Raw genomic sequence first — 15,787 nt, 5'->3', positions numbered from 1 at the left:
TCGCTGCCGAGTCCCTGAACATCTACATTGGTGACCTACAGGCTATTCCGGTCGGGGACTTCCTCATTTTTCTGCGCTTTCAATACATACTTCCAACGGAAGTTATTTGCAACTCCGGGCTGGCCTGTCTGAGCCGCTCGTGGCCTGGTTTCTTCCCCTCCGTCCCCGACGCCGCAAATAGTCGCGACATTCTCCTTCCCCACACAACATGAGACTGGATGTTAAGGTACGCCGTGTGTTGTTTGGAACGATTCTCAATGTGGAATAGGCTAGCGCTTCTTCATTTGGGGATACATTTAAAGGGAAATGATATTGTTGCTGACCATAATTGCAACGCAATAGAGACAGCTCTTTGCTCGCTCGGAGCGAGTAAAGGGCATTGATTTCCATCCGACGGAGCCATGGGTGAGTGCCTCTACGATCTCAGGTGCCGACACATTATACTGACTGGCCTCAGATCCTGACAACCTTATACAGCGGTGCGTTGGGGGATCTGCATTTAAATGGTTATAGGCCGAATGCGCTAATCGGAATCCACAGGTCACGTATACATCTGGTCTTACGAGACTCAGGTAAGTGTTTGATGAGCAACGTCACGCCCAATTGTCTTCTGACCGTCAATCCCCGTAGTCAATCATCAAAACCTTTGAACTTACCGATGTCCCCGTTCGAGCTGGTCGGTTTATTGCCCGCAAAAACTGGATTGTTTGCGGATCAGATGACTTCCAACTCCGCGTATACAACTACAACACTTCCGAGAAGATTGCCTCGTTTGAGGCCCACCCAGACTATATCCGTTCGATTGCTGTTCATCCCACCCAACCTTTCGTTCTTACAGCCTCCGATGACATGACAATCAAGCTCTGGGATTGGGAGAAAGGTTGGAAGTGTGTCCAGGTGTACGAAGGCCACGCTCATTATGTGATGGGACTGTCCATTAACCCTAAGGACACAAACACATTCGCATCGGCTTGTTTGGATCGGACGGTCAAGATCTGGAGTCTTGGTTCCCCACATGCCAATTTCACATTGGAGGCCCACGAGACGAAGGGTGTTAACTATGTCGACTACTATCCGCAAGCCGATAAGCCGTATCTTCTTACCACCTCAGATGACAAGACGGTCAAGATCTGGGATTATACCACAAAAGCGCTCATTGCGACATTGGAAGGGCACACAAGTAATGTTTCCTTCGCCTGCTATCACCCAGAATTACCAGTGATCATTTCGGGATCTGAAGATGGAACAATCAAGATTTGGCACGCAAACACATACCGATTGGAGCAATCATTAAGCTATGGCCTTGAAAGAGCGTGGTGTGTTGCATACCAGCGTGGTAAACAAGGTATCGCAATGGGGTTTGATGATGGTGCAGTGGTCGTGAAAATGGGTCGCGAGGAACCCGCCGTCTCTATGGACGGATCAGGAAAGGTCGTCTGGGCAAGACACAATGAAGTGGTTTCAACAGTCATTAAGGGTGGTGATGCTACTATCAAGGATGGCGCACCAATCTCCTTACCGACAAAAGAGCTGGGCTCATGTGAGGTCTACCCCCAGACACTATCACACTCGCCCAATGGCCGTTTCGTTTCAGTTTGCGGTGATGGAGAATATATCATCTACACTGCTCTTGCTTGGAGAAATAAGGCATTCGGGCAAGCACTTGATTTCGCCTGGGGCTCGAAGGATAACAGCAACGACTATGCTATTCGCGAGTCACCAACTAGTGTCAAGATCTTTAGGAATTTCAAGGAGGTCAGCGGCGGCCTAGATGTCGGCTTCCAAGCCGAAGGACTCACTGATGGTGTGCTTCTTGGTGTCAAAGGACAAGGAGGCATTGGTATGTTCGATTGGGAGACCGGTAATCTAGTCCGTCGCATTGAAGTCGACCCGAAGGCCGTAAGCATCACCGAAAAATATCCATTGTAAGTCTCAGCCGCTAACACTGCTTCTAGGTTTATTGGTCTGAGTCTGGAGAGTTGGTTACTCTTGCCTGTGAGGACTCATTCTACGTGCTCCGATTCTCGAGGGAAAACTATATCAACGGCCTCAATGAGGGGGAAGCCGATGAGGATGGTGTTGAGTCGGCCTTCGAAGTCGTCACTGATGTCAATGAGACTGTCAGGACAGGTCAATGGGTTGGTGACTGCTTTATCTACACCAATTCGACCAACCGCCTGAACTACCTTGTTGGTGATCAGACCTACACAATCTCTCACTTTGACCAGGGAATGTATGTCCTTGGCTACTTGCCTCGCGATGGCAGGGTGTATCTAGCCGACAAGGATGTCAATGTTGTTTCTTTTGGTCTTTCACTTAGCATGGTCGAGTACCAGACCGTGGTTCTTCGTGGAGACATGGATATGGCAGCAGAGCTGCTGAAGGACATCCCGCAGGACCAGATCAACAAGGTTGCGCGGTTCCTCGAAGGCCAGGGCTACAAGGACATGGCCCTTGAAGTTGCCACTGACCCCGAACATCGTTTCGACCTTGCCCTTTCTCTCAACAATCTCGACATTGCCCTCGAAATTGCTCGTGAAGCTAACGTCGAACATAAATGGAAAACTGTTGGTGATGCTGCCCTGGCAGGATGGAATCTGGAATTGGCTCAGGAATGTTTCACCAATGCAAAGGATGTCGGCTCCCTTTTGCTGTTGCACACCGCCAGCGGCAACAAGCAGGGTCTCCGTAACCTCGCAGAACAAGCGTCCGAGGCCGGTCTGCACAATGTTGCTTTCTCTACCTTGTGGTCTCTCGGTGATATCGATGCCTGCACAGATCTTCTTGTGCGGACCAACCGTCTCGCGGAAGCTGTCCTTTTCACACAAACCTACAAGCCATCCCGGGCACCCGAGCTCGTAGTTCAGTGGAAGCAGTCGCTTGAGCAGTCTGGAAAGACAAAGATCGCTCGCCTGATCGGTGTTCCTCCCGGTGCTCCCGACGCTACCGCCGATGACGACCTCTTCCCAGAATGGGATGAGTACCTCCGCCTGGAGAAGGAAGGCGTTGTCCCTGAGCCTCCTTCATCAGAGTCCCTTATCGACGTCAACGATGACGAACAAGCCGAGTCAGCAGCCAACGGGGCTCCAGAGGTAGAAGCCGAAGCATGAATGAAGGGGTGAATGACCGTTGATTGCAGTGAGAAGTTGGGTGTATCTATTACCTTATTGTTCTAGAGTTATTTGTTTCTACCTATTTATTCCTCTTCTACCATTTTGCCCGCTATGACTTGAATATTATTACGTCTCATATCTATCATGGCACTCTGTAGCGATCGCGGCCATTTGTTCCTTTAAACATGAGATTACTGTCAACATTATCCCAACTTGCTCTCTGATCGAACCTTATGCTTCTAGCCATGAGGCATTATGCACAGAAGCAACACCATTACTCATCAATTAGCCCAATTCAAAGGGCATGCTTGATGCTTTCTCCCTTCTATAGCTATACAGAAGAAGCTGAGAACTTTATTTTCAAGGTGAAGCATGGTATCCGATCCATCAACCTATGCCCTTAGCCCCATGAACTTCCTAATCAAGCTGCTGTAGGGAATTCGCTTAAGAATGAGCTCGTGTTTCCTGGTATTGCCCTGATTAATTTCGTGCAATCGCATTATTCGACTGAAGATCCATAGATTTGGCAGGTGACTTGAGAAAACTTTCTCTTACTTCTGGATCATTAGCAATTCATAAGTGAATAATATAGTCGAGTCTGATAACGGGGACAAGAAGAAAGCCAAAGCGAGTGGATGTGTTAGGTGGCTAGACTATTTATGGAAGTAGATGACTGATACCTACATAAGATAGCACTATTAACCACCAAGGAATATTTTCTCGGGTATCACTAGTATAGATACACCAAGATATGAGCAACAGTCTCCCTATAAATATCCGACATTAACCACTACATAACCCCCCAAACACGGCAACTATAAAGCATAGACTATAGAACTTCAAAGTAACAGAAATATACATATGAAATAACCCCCAATTCACATAACTATTACATATTATGGAACCACAGCCGGTGTCTGTACATGTCGGTTCACTCGAAGATGGCCGATGCAATCGGCCCGTAGGGTATATGGTCTGGCGCCACCTCGGCCGCCGGCTTCCCCCTTTTTATAGATGTGGCGAATAAAACACCGGATGTTTTGTGTGTCAGGGGAATGGTGGCAGTGGTGTTATGAGTCATCGTGAAGTGAGTAGTGAGTAGATTTGGTGGGGATTTTCATAGATGGTGGTTTGAAGGTCTTGGGTTTCTGGGGTTTATCCGCGTATATTCTGCTAGTAGTTAGATCTACTGAGGGGGTATAACTCTTCGGTAGCCGGTGCGTATGCAGTTGTATTGTGACTGATAGATGAGAAGAAGGGCGTTTACTGGTTGCAATAGATTGATGTTATGCTTTGCAAAAAAGAGATGGAATTATTACTGATATGTGTCTAAAATTACAATGAATTGTTTTACTGAGACTGAGTATAATGCCAGTTTGGATGTAGCCGCGTAGGTGATACTTAATCCGGACCAAATTACGAGACCTCGATAGTACAATGCTATTGGACTTGTAAGACAATAGTCTAGTTCTTCATAGACAAACCTGAAAAAGGAAGGACTCGAAGTCATTTCGACAAGTCATAGTATGATTAGGCATCTAGGAGCTGAACGAAAACGTCGGATGCGAGAGGGCCAGAACCAAAATACGACAGTAGGAGGATTCCTACCCCTTGGTATATATGGAAACCGGTTTTAAAGACTGGGCGTCCTCGTACCTCACAGTCGAGCATGCCAGACGTTGGCGCACACATTCCCCAGATCGGCTGGAGCCTATCGCAATGCAACCGTACCCACCCAGCGTCTACTATATCCGAGCATTCCTGCTGCAAGTCGTGGAGGTTGTTCCAGCCAATGAGGTCCGTTGAGCTTCTTTTTCCGATATGGTGATAGCTGACAGTGTACTAGTGTCGACTGCACAGGTGCCTCGCGGAAATGTGAGATCGGAGCATGTCTTGCTTCAGCGACCGAAGTATGGACGAATGTCCGCCATCTTGAAGAATGGTGACTACCGGAGGATTGTCTCCAGCTCAGGACTATGTATATGCCACGATGCCACGGCTTTGTGTGATAGAGTTCAAGAGCCGAGATTTACAACGGTGATTACTATCGCAGATATCAGCACAGTACCGGCAAGATGGTCAACTGGAGCAACATACTACCCACATTAACCGCCTTCATCGCTTTTATCCTGGGCATGCTATGCCTCTTTGCAGGAACGAAAACAAACCTTTTATTAGATACAGATGTCTTCACGGTGTGTGAGCCTCCGTCACACTTGCTTGTACGAGCGGGGACTAACGACAGGCGAAGATATATACGACAAGTATAAGCAATGGCACGGGGATGCGGGACTTCTACTCGATATATGTCATGTCTTACTGTGAGGGATTCCTGCATGCAGAAAATCGAAACCTAACCGGATGCTCACACCCGTCACTACTGTTCTCCTTCAATGCGACAGAAGCGTTAACGAAAGATGCTGGCAACACCACCTCGTTATCCAGCCTGGGATGGCCGAGTTCCATCACCGATGATCTACGCACGTTCGGTGCTACCAGCCAGAGTATGGGTGTCTTCTACTGTATTGGGATAGGATTAGCGGGACTGGCAGTTTTGGAACGACTGTGGTTCGTGATCGCGAAAGGGCCGAGACAGACGGTTGTAGAAGTTTCTTCTCTTATGGTAGGCTCCATTGAACGTTCTAGATCCCGTCCGGTACTAAGAAGGCCCACAGCTCAGTTTCACTATGCTCAGCATACCGTCTATCATCGCAACGGTCGTTGCCTTACAATTTGTGAGCCTCATCAATCGTCACGGAGAGGAGTCTGGCGTGACAGCGAGATATGGACATCAATTTTTAGGAATGACGTGGGCAGCCGTCGGGTTGTTGCTGGTCGGAAGCACTGTCAGTTTACTGACGGTATTGGTGGACCGCAACCGATCGGCAGACCAGTATGAACCGGTGGCAGAACCGAAGACGGTGGCCGAGGATTCGGACTCGGTAGCGTCGAACCAGAAGGGGGACTAAGAAAGGAACAGAATGGAGAGGAATAATCATAAGAGAAAAAAAGGGGGAAATTAACCAAAGCAGGAAAAGTAGGGAAAAAAAAGAAGAAGACCGGAGAAAGCCAAGGAAAGGGAACGAATCGGGAGGAGTGTTTCTTGTTTGCAAATACGTTGGATTGGAGCCCAATATTGAATATACTCCGTACTGTAGTCGAAAGAAAGGACAAGAGCCCCACCAAACCTCGACCGTTCCATAGCAGAAATTCCATGACTATCTGTTAATATTTTTTGATCGATGATGTTGTAACAGTGGTTGAAGTGGACCTTATTTTTCGCAATACAATAGCAGCATGGCTTGTGGGAAGGGGTCTTGAGATCATAGTCATAGTGTAAGAAAAAATTGGGTCTCCCGCGGATGGCGACGTCACGAGTGGACCCGGGAAAAGGTCTCGCCAAATGAGGCAACCCGGTTCCCTCCGTTCCAACCGCTATGCCTGCGATTCTATCAATGATAGTGGGTCACTCGATGGATTCAAGGGATGTCAAATGATGACGTTAAGTTGACTACGACTGTTGCTGTCATGCACTGGAAATTTATCGGGAGGAATTGACCAGTCTTATTCGCGGAGGAGGGAGTGAAGAGACTAGGAGTCGTTCAGTTCAGTCTTGCAGGAAATCCACTCGGGGATGAGCAGGGGTTAACCTCATGGACGACTGAACTACTCCGTACAGGACGGAGTACAGAATGTCGAATTCACCCGTTCGGCTAAAGATGAGTCCGTTTTATGGTCACCTAGCGGAGTGCAACCCCGACCGGATAACTGTAAGGAAAAGAGAGAATTAGGATCGGGTGACAATTGGGTCTCTAAGTTCCTGCGTAACGTGATACCGAATCAAATCCATGACCCTATCGCCAGGACGATCACGGAATGGTCCGGATCAGAAATTCTGAGGTTCTGGTTGGATTGATGACCTGAACTAATACCCAATATCATGACGAAAACCAATCCCCTCGTTTCCTGTTTTTGCACGGGAATAGCCACAATTTCCCCCCCCAGAAAACCGAAATGAAGTCTGAGCCCTCCGGAAGACTGCGTTCCTAGCCCCCATGTGTTTAGTTGATACTATTCCCATAGGCACGTTTCCCCCCTTCCCCACTTGAGTTCCACCAGTCGTGAATGAGGAGGTTCCATTCTCGCCCAGAGTTTGGTTTCTTTGCCGTTCCATACAAGGCGTCACTGCATCATTCCTTCCCTTTTCATTCACCCCTCTCTTGTCCACCATCGTGAATTGTTTCTGTAGTACATTTAATAAATACCCCTCGTTACCCCTCTTTCTGTTTCCTAAGAAATCAACATCATCATCAACAACAACAACAATCACTTTCCCACTTCACAGGTTCTCTTTCTGATACCCATCCTTCTGTCTCTCATCTACTACCACTACTTTCATATACTCTCTTCTATCCTACTTCATCACCATCACAACCTTCTTCCCCATTCTTGTTTCAACCCAACATCAATATATTACCGTTGTCAACCATCCATCATGGGTAAAAAGGCTATCCAGTTTGGCGGTGGAAACATTGGCCGTGGCTTTGTGGCTGAGTTTCTCCACGCTGCCGGCTATGAAGTCGTCTTCATTGATGTCATGGATAGCGTCATCAACTCTTTGCAACAGACCCCGTCGTACGACGTCACGGAGGTCAGCGAAGAGGGTGAAAGCACCAAGACCATCACCAACTATCGCGCCATCAACTCCAAGACGCATGAGGCCGACGTCGTTCAGGAGATCGCATCGGCAGATGTGGTTACCTGTGCTGTCGGTCCCAACATCCTTAAGTTCATCGCGCCAGTCATTGCCAAAGGTATTGATGCGCGCACCGAAGAGAGACCCGTGGCTGTGATCGCCTGTGAGAACGCTATCGGCGCTACAGATACCTTGCACGGCTACATCAAGCAGCACACCAACCCTGACCGTCTGGAGACCCTCTCTGAGCGTGCCCGTTTTGCCAACTCGGCTATCGACCGCATCGTCCCCAACCAGCCCCCGAACAGTGGCCTCAATGTTCGCATCGAGAAGTTCTACGAGTGGGCCGTGGAGAAGACTCCATTTGGCGAATGGGGTCACCCCGACATCCCTGCCATCCACTGGGTGGACCACCTCGAACCTTACATCGAACGCAAGCTCTTCACCGTCAATACTGGCCATGCTACCACCGCCTACTATGCTCACAAGCGTGGCAAGAAGATGATCGCCGAGGCCCTCGAAGACCCAGAGATCCGCGAGACTGTGCACAAGGTGCTCGAGGAGACTGCTTCCCTCATTGTATCCAAGCATGAGATCTCGGAGCAGGAGCAGAAGGAATACGTTGACAAGATTGTCAGCCGTATCTCTAACCCCTATCTCGAGGACAACGTTGAGCGTGTGGGACGTGCTCCTCTCCGCAAACTGTCTCGCAAGGAACGGTTCATTGGACCTGCTTCGCAGCTCGCAGAGCGCGGCCAGAAGTTCGATGCTCTCCTGGGCGCCATCGAGATGGCTCTTCGCTTCCAGAACGTCCCAGGCGACGAGGAGAGTTCCGAGCTTGCTCGCATTTTGAAGGAGAACTCGGCCGAGGATGCCACCTCGCAGCTCACCGGATTGGAGAAAGACCACCCACTCTACTCTCATGTGGTTGAGCGTGTGTCCACGGTCCAGCAAGGCTCCAAATCAGTGCTGTGATTCTCGATCGTTTTCCACACCACCACACTCCTTTTTTATCACCAGAAAACGAAGGGTTCCGAGTCCATCACCAATATGGATCGCCCGAGGGATATTGGATCTGATATCAAACTGTTCTGTCCGCTGGCCGGGCATGAACTGCATGGGATACGGCGAACATATGGACGGCGCGAATGGAAGCATTCAATGGGATCTCGGATTAGCATACATGATGATTTGTATTGACTTAGTGCAGCGCATACGAGTCTAATGAGATTAATGATTATGAGAGTATTCTTTTGTCTTGGTGTAGTTGGTATCTGTAAGATCTACAATCCGTGCTCCTGTAAAAGTGTATAGGTGTTCTTCGTCAATGAACATCTGTAGTTAATCTACAACTTACTATCCACCCACTTTGGTTGCCTCTTCTCCACAAACGCCCTCAATCCCTCTTTGATATTCTCGCCCTCGTTTAACCTCTTCTGCCACCCGTCGATCAACCAGCGACTGCCCTCCTCAGCTCCAACACCCTCCCAACCCAACTTGACCCCCTCGCGACTGACGATCACCGCATCGGGACTATTCGCCGCGATCTGACCCGCGATCTCCAATGCCCGCGTCACCACTTCTTCGGGCGTGGGCAACACCTCATTGACAAATCCCCACTTCTCCGCCTCGACTGCCGTCACCCGCCGCCCCGTCAAGACCATCTCCATCGCCCGCTGTCGCCCAATCGTCCGGACCACCCGCGGCAACGCCCCCGCAATCGCGACAACTCCGCGCTGAACTTCGGGAAACCCGAAAAATGCCTTCTCACACGCAATCACCATGTCCGCATTGACAATCATCTCACATCCACCACCCAGACAGATCCCATTCACCGCGCAAATAATAGGCTTCTTTCCGCTCCGTCGGGAAAGACCCCCGAATCCCGACGACGGCTGTTGTCGTTTGGATCCCTCGGCGCTGTTCACTTGGTTGTTCCATTCTGTTCCATTCCATTAGTACATATATCTCTTCAGAACCCATCAAGTATAATAATAGAACGTTATGGATGAATGGATGGATGGATGGATGTATATCAGGAGCTAGTCTGCGATACGTAACGGACGGATCGAGATATGACATACCCTTTAGATCCGCCCCGGCACAAAACGCCCTCCCTTCCCCCGTCAACACCCCAACCCTGATACTCGGCTCCTCGTCCATCCATTCCCAGAGCGCGTGTAGCTCATTGTGACCCGCTGTGTTTATGCAGTTTAGGTCCTTGGGTCGTGAGAGCGTCACTTGTAGGACGTGTGGGGTTGGGAAGGTCACTTTGGCGTGTTGGGGGGTTGGGGGTGGGGTTTTGAAAGTCATTTTCTTTTTTTATCTTTCTTGACTTTTTTCTTTCTTTTGGGATTTGGGGTTCTTTAGTTTGTTGTTTTGGGGAGTTATATTTCTTCTTAATGGGGTTATGGGTTGTCGTGGTTTTTATCCTGTTTAGTTTGATGGGGGAGCGTTGCCGAGGGCCGAAATGCGGAGAAGGTTATTTTTGTGATTATTTATGTGGAGTTTTGGTGTTGCTTGGTTTGATACTAGTTGTTGGGCTAGTATTGACTACTAAACTAGTAGATGGGCAATGGAGTTTAGGGACTGGTTTAGAGTGTATCTACAAGGTGTATGTGTGTTTGTGTATTCAGAATTAGTTCTCGATGACAAAGGTAAAAATAAAGCCCGCTTCAAGCCTTTGTAGGTATGCTCTACACTTATACCCCCCCGGCAACGCCCAACTCCGTTCCATTGACACCCTGGATATAAAACTGTCGACTCATTCATCAATCGGACTATGCCTTGTTGATCCAGCCGCTGTGCACCATAAAATCGTAAATTCGGCCCGTTTTGGTCGCGTCGATCTATGAATTGATGAGTTTTCTACTCCTCTGTTTTCTTTTTTTGTTGTAAAATTGGAGGTAAATCTTACCTTGCAGATTGTTCGCGCGTCCTTCTTTTTCAAGCTTCCTCCCTGTTTCATTGCTTCCTTGAGGAGGGTCTCCTTGATCACTAGATAGGGCTTGGGCTGGACGTGCAGCACGTTGCATACTTCCACCTCTTCTTTGGTTAAGAGATGGAGGTCGGGTGCGCCGTCGTTCTCTAGTTTCCATGGAATGACCCCGTTGAGCGGTTGGACTACGAACTTCGTCTTGGCTGGTTGCGGCGTCGTGAGTCCGTCTCCGTTGCTTGCAAATGCTCGGTCGAAGTCGTTCATCGGTTGGTTAACCGGCTCCGGTGCCTTGTTCGCGCCGGATGCCTTTTGTAACCGCAAAGGGAGCTCGGGAGTGGTCAACTGGCTGGCTGCAGAGGGACCCTCAGGCTGCTGTGTCTGCTTCGGTCGTGTGCTGGCGAACCGATCAAAGGACCCTTGTGGCACGAGTCTCTGGGCGCGTTGCTGTTTCTCTTGCTCGTATTTCTCTCCACCTTTAAGGTCTCCAATCCCCATCTGTCGCCATTCCTGCAGTTGTGTGATGGCTAACCGTAGATTGTGCTCGTACTCTAAGCCTTTGTTAAACTCCTCGAAGTCGTCATGGTTCATCATTCGAGCAAACGGCTTCGCTTTGTTTAGTAGATCTCTTTCCTCCTTGGTGCGTTTCTTCTCCAATGCCGTGTTCTTGCGGTATTCAAGTAGGTTGTGTTCAAACAGTACTTTTTTGCGCTCCGTTCGGGCGGTCAAACGCGAGTTGTAGATGTCGACTACCGTCATCTTCAGCTCCATCTCTGCGTCAGTTTCACCGTTCACCGTTTCACCTGCGCCCGGTTCGAAGGTCATATGTTGCACCGCCTCTTCCGCATCATTCATGAACTCCGTCTCGAACTCGAGACGACCAGGCATGTACCCTTGCACTTCGTGACAAGCCGGGACACTGGCAGTCGGCTTTTGTTTTGGTGTCGTCGGAGGGGCCGCCTTGGCCGCCTCCTTGCGCTCCTCGATGCGACGCTTCTTGCGGGACTGGAACTCTTCCTTGGAGATCGAGTCGGACAGTCGCGTATCGTCCGGATCGGCGCGTTCAGGTAATGGGAAATTCGGGCTGTCTATATATGTGCTGATATAGTGATCTCGTACTTCCTCCTTTGTCCGGTAACCACCGATATGATCTGCGATATCGGCCCATGACCCCAACCCATAAATATCCGCGCCTTCTAACAGCAAAAGTTCCTCATCGGCTCCCCAATCTTCCTGGAAGATCGGAACCGAATTCTGCTCAATCACTTGGAACGGATGTGAGGATGGATCGTGGTTCTTGGACTTCTCTCCGGCGGCAAAACAGGGAACGCAGAGATCGTACTCATGGCAGGTGGGGTGGGCACACGATACACGAACCTGTTACACTGCAGTCAGATATAGCCCGTGTAATTCCATTGACACCGGTGCCTTCATACCGTTGAAGTCACGTCCACCGAACAGATATCGCAATGGTACTTGGTCCCAGCTTCCGTGCCGCGCGAGGCGGTCTTCTTCCGTATTACGCCCATCGATTGTGAATCCCTTTCATCCTCCACTGTATCCTGAGCCGTTTCGACTAGATTCCGTGCCCTCTTGTGGTGATAGAGGGCCGATATGGGGCGATCCGATCAAGTTGTGAGATGGTCCAGATGGGGAAGTCGGAGAACGCGAAGGGGAATCTCCGCAGTCAAGTGGGGATCAGTCAGGTGAGCGGGCGGTCAACTGGCCAGTCAGGAACGGAAGAATCGGGACAGGGAGAGATGTCAATCGAGCGGCTGAGATAAGTTCCTAATCACGATGCGCTGGCTGATCTCTATTGGGAGCTGAAGTTGCAGTTAGCTTCGGTACATAGCGGCATCGCCAGATCCCGGCGGGCAAAGTGGCTTAGCCATCGGGGCTAGTGGGCTTGGAAGCCTGAATCTTCAGGGATCCGCACCGCCCCAGGGGCATTCATGCCTTAGGCGCCTTATGAATGGACCCAGGCAGCCATGTTCCTGACCCAATGATGGCGGGTGATTTTGCCCCCCTCCTTCTCCCGTGCCCCCTTCTGGTTTTCCCCTCGATCTGTGTTTGTTCCCTTACCATCGTTCAGACAATCCATCTTGCTTGTTTTTTTTTCTTTCTTTTTTTAAAAACCTGGGTCGTTGTTGGAATTTGTTCCGGCCCTGGTTATTATTATTGTTGTTGTTCCCCCTACTTAACCTCCCCCTGTACAGTCTCCGATCAACTTTCTTATCTCGCGATCCCAGTTCCCTGATCCCCCCTCAGGTTTCCTTCTCTGTGTGTTTCTGACCGCTGTGGCTGTGGCGGTACCGCATCTCTGTCACTGCACCAACCCTTTGGGGTACTAAGAACGACCTCCTTTTTGTTTCATTCCCTCCCTATTTTTTATTTTTTATTTAGTCCGTGACAAACTTGATCAAGATCCTACTGCATTCCGTTTCCTCTCTCACCTTTGTCCTGGATATCATAAACCTCCTGTCACAATGTCTTGGAAACTCACCAAAAGTATGTCCCTTACTTTCTATATATAGCATCAATTTGGCCTATCCTGCAAGTTGACCTCTATCTAACCCACTTCATATAGAATTAAAGGAAACCCACCTTGCGCCTTTGACGCAAACCTTTACCCGGTCCTCATCTACATCCACCATTAAGGCCGAGTCCGGGGAAGAAACCCCTGTGGTTTCGCAGGCTCCGACTCCGACTATCTCCACGTCAAACATCAATGGAATCAGTATGTAGCTTATGCCTCTCGGTTATCACAGGCACGTCCTAACATGTGAAAAGGTGCCTCGGAATCTCTCGTATCGCCTCCCGTGGCTCCCGTTAAGCCCGGTATTCTGATCGTCACCCTCCACGAAGGCCGAGATTTCGCTCTTTCCCCGCAATACCAACAGATCTTCAATTCGCATTTCCAAAACAACTATGCTATGCGCCCGAGCTCCTCGTCCTCTCACTCCACCCATGGCCAAGCTGCGTCATTCGTCCATAATGGCCGTCCTCAGTCGACTAGCGGAGGTATCAATGCGGCGCCCACAATCCACGGTCGGTATTCGACAAAGTATCTTCCCTACGCTCTGTTAGATTTCGAGAAGAATCAGGTTTTCGTCGACGCAGTTTCAGGGTCGCCCGAGAATCCCCTCTGGGCCGGAGACAACACCGCCTTCAAATTCGATGTCTCCCGTAAGACGGAATTGAACGTCCAGCTCTATCTCCGGAACCCGGCCGCTCGGCCCGGTGCCGGTCGAAGTGAGGATATCTTCCTCGGTGCCGTCAAGGTACACCCGCGCTTCGAAGAAGCCCAACAGTTTGTGGAGGACCCCAAACTCAGCAAGAAGGACAACCAGAAGGCGGCTGCGGCCCACGCAGCCCAGGAGCGCCATTTGGGCCAGTTGGGCGCAGAATGGCTAGACCTTCAATTCGGTACCGGATCGATCAAAATCGGTGTTAAGTTCGTCGAGAACAAGCAGCAAAGCTTGAAGCTGGAGGACTTCGAGTTGTTGAAGGTCGTGGGTAAAGGTAGTTTCGGCAAGGTCATGCAGGTCATGAAGAAAGATACAGGCCGTATCTATGCCCTCAAGACTATCCGTAAGGCTCACATCATTTCACGGTCGGAAGTCACGCACACTCTCGCCGAGAGATCGGTGCTTGCACAGATCAATAATCCTTTCATTGTCCCCTTGAAGTTTTCCTTCCAGTCCCCAGAGAAATTGTACTTCGTTCTTGCTTTCGTAAACGGTGGAGAGCTGTTCCACCACCTCCAACGAGAGCAGCGTTTCGATATCAACCGTGCCCGTTTCTACACGGCTGAGCTGCTTTGCGCATTGGAGTGTCTGCATGGCTTCAAGGTCATTTACCGTGATCTCAAGCCGGAAAACATTCTCCTCGACTATACGGGACACATTGCTCTTTGCGACTTTGGTCTCTGCAAGTTAGACATGAAGGATGAAGATCGGACGAACAGTAAGACCTCCTGTGCATCCGCAACTCCGTTTAACTTCGCTAACGTTCTCGAAAGCCTTCTGTGGAACCCCTGAATATCTTGCACCTGAGTTGCTATTGGGCAACGGATATACCAAGTCTGTTGACTGGTGGACGCTGGGTGTCCTCCTGTATGAGATGTTGACAGGTCTTCCTCCATTCTACGACGAGAACACCAACGACATGTACCGAAAAATTTTGCAGGAGCCCCTGACTTTCCCCAGCACAGATATTGTACCCGCTGCTGCTCGGGACCTTCTGACACGACTGCTTGACCGTGACCCGCAGCGTCGACTGGGCGCCAATGGTGCTGCAGAGATCAAGTCGCATCACTTCTTTGCCAACATTGATTGGCGTAAGCTGCTCCAGCGGAAATACGAACCAAGCTTCCGACCCAACGTGGTATGTGATAGAATCATCATCCAATTCCCTTACATCTTGATCGCAGCTGACTCGTGTAGGTTGACGCGCGTGACACCGCCAACTTCGACCGGGAGTTCACATCCGAGGCACCTCAAGACTCATATGTGGAGGGCCCCGTTTTGTCCCAGACTATGCAGCAGCAGTTTGAAGGCTGGTCTTACAATCGCCCGGTTGCTGGTCTTGGAGATGCTGGCGGCAGTGTTCGGGACCCATCTTTCGGCAGCATTCCCGAATAAGCAACTTCTACTTTGCAGCATCAATGAGTAGTTTCAAACTGAAACCACAGTCTGATATGTGCTGTAGTCTTTCCCTCCTTTTCTAGCACAAGGAGTCAATGGCATCTGTTTAGCAGCCCTGATTTAGATCGTTTCTTAGCGATTTTGTTGTTTTTCACTACCCTATCTTCTTCATATCCTTTTCCTTTCTCCTTTTCTCTCCGGGCTGGGTATGCACTAGGATTGTTCGGGCAATCACTTTTTCTAAGGCATCGATGTCATTTGACATAACTAGTTCATAGACAATGGATCATCTAGGGTTCTGAACAAAGTCTGTAGAGCTTGGTATAGGACTTTATATAGCTTTTATAGAAGTCGGACAGCGCAAACTAACCGAATTCTACTCTGGAGTTCAAGATTG

At 49.7% G+C, this 15,787-nt stretch overlaps 6 protein-coding genes across 6 annotated transcripts; 4 read left to right on the top strand and 2 right to left on the bottom strand.

Moving 5' to 3' along the window:
* Positions 1–539: 539 nt before the first annotated feature.
* On the top strand, positions 540–3,110 carry F9C07_5727 (putative COPI vesicle coat beta; the record flags this gene model as incomplete). The annotated part of the gene is made up of 3 exons (XM_041294681.2): positions 540–572; positions 631–1,899; positions 1,956–3,110. Coding segments are annotated over 3 exons (2,457 nt in total), but the record flags the coding sequence as incomplete, so codon positions are not given.
* A 1,274-nt stretch (positions 3,111–4,384) lies between these two features.
* F9C07_1862725 (actin cortical patch SUR7/pH-response regulator pali) lies at positions 4,385–6,107 on the top strand. The gene is made up of 3 exons (XM_041287200.2): positions 4,385–5,308; positions 5,365–5,736; positions 5,789–6,107. Exons 1-3 carry the CDS (start codon positions 5,189–5,191, stop codon positions 6,080–6,082), a joined length of 786 nt encoding a protein of 261 aa, XP_041150283.1. The 5' UTR covers positions 4,385–5,188; the 3' UTR covers positions 6,083–6,107.
* Positions 6,108–7,293: 1,186 nt separating this feature from the next.
* On the top strand, positions 7,294–9,069 carry F9C07_2280890 (mannitol-1-phosphate/altronate dehydrogenase). Its single transcript, XM_041287199.2, has one exon. It carries the CDS (start codon positions 7,609–7,611, stop codon positions 8,782–8,784), a length of 1,176 nt encoding a protein of 391 aa, XP_041150282.1. The 5' UTR covers positions 7,294–7,608; the 3' UTR covers positions 8,785–9,069.
* F9C07_2145300 (SAGA complex subunit) lies at positions 9,070–12,616 on the bottom strand. The gene is made up of 3 exons (XM_041287195.2): positions 12,181–12,616; positions 10,727–12,121; positions 9,070–10,658 (listed from the first exon to the last, which is right to left on the bottom strand). Exons 1-3 carry the CDS (start codon positions 12,271–12,273, stop codon positions 10,590–10,592), a joined length of 1,557 nt encoding a protein of 518 aa, XP_041150280.1. The 5' UTR covers positions 12,274–12,616; the 3' UTR covers positions 9,070–10,589.
* On the bottom strand, positions 9,156–10,122 carry F9C07_5724 (enoyl-CoA hydratase; the record flags this gene model as incomplete). Its single annotated transcript, XM_041294691.1, has 2 exons — positions 9,156–9,751; positions 9,894–10,122. 2 exons carry the CDS (start codon positions 10,120–10,122, stop codon positions 9,156–9,158), a joined length of 825 nt encoding a protein of 274 aa, XP_041150281.1.
* A 578-nt stretch (positions 12,617–13,194) lies between the features above and the next one.
* Positions 13,195–15,681, top strand: F9C07_5722 (putative serine/threonine protein kinase). The gene is made up of 5 exons (XM_041294679.2): positions 13,195–13,252; positions 13,332–13,481; positions 13,535–14,710; positions 14,766–15,130; positions 15,190–15,681. Exons 1-5 carry the CDS (start codon positions 13,231–13,233, stop codon positions 15,385–15,387), a joined length of 1,911 nt encoding a protein of 636 aa, XP_041150279.1. The 5' UTR covers positions 13,195–13,230; the 3' UTR covers positions 15,388–15,681.
* Positions 15,682–15,787: the final 106 nt, after the last annotated feature.

The sequence above is a fragment of the Aspergillus flavus genome, chromosome 7 (genome assembly GCF_009017415.1).
Source record: "Aspergillus flavus chromosome 7, complete sequence".
Lineage (NCBI taxonomy): Eukaryota > Fungi > Ascomycota > Eurotiomycetes > Eurotiales > Aspergillaceae > Aspergillus > Aspergillus flavus.
This window is presented reverse-complemented; position numbering and strand designations above follow the sequence as displayed.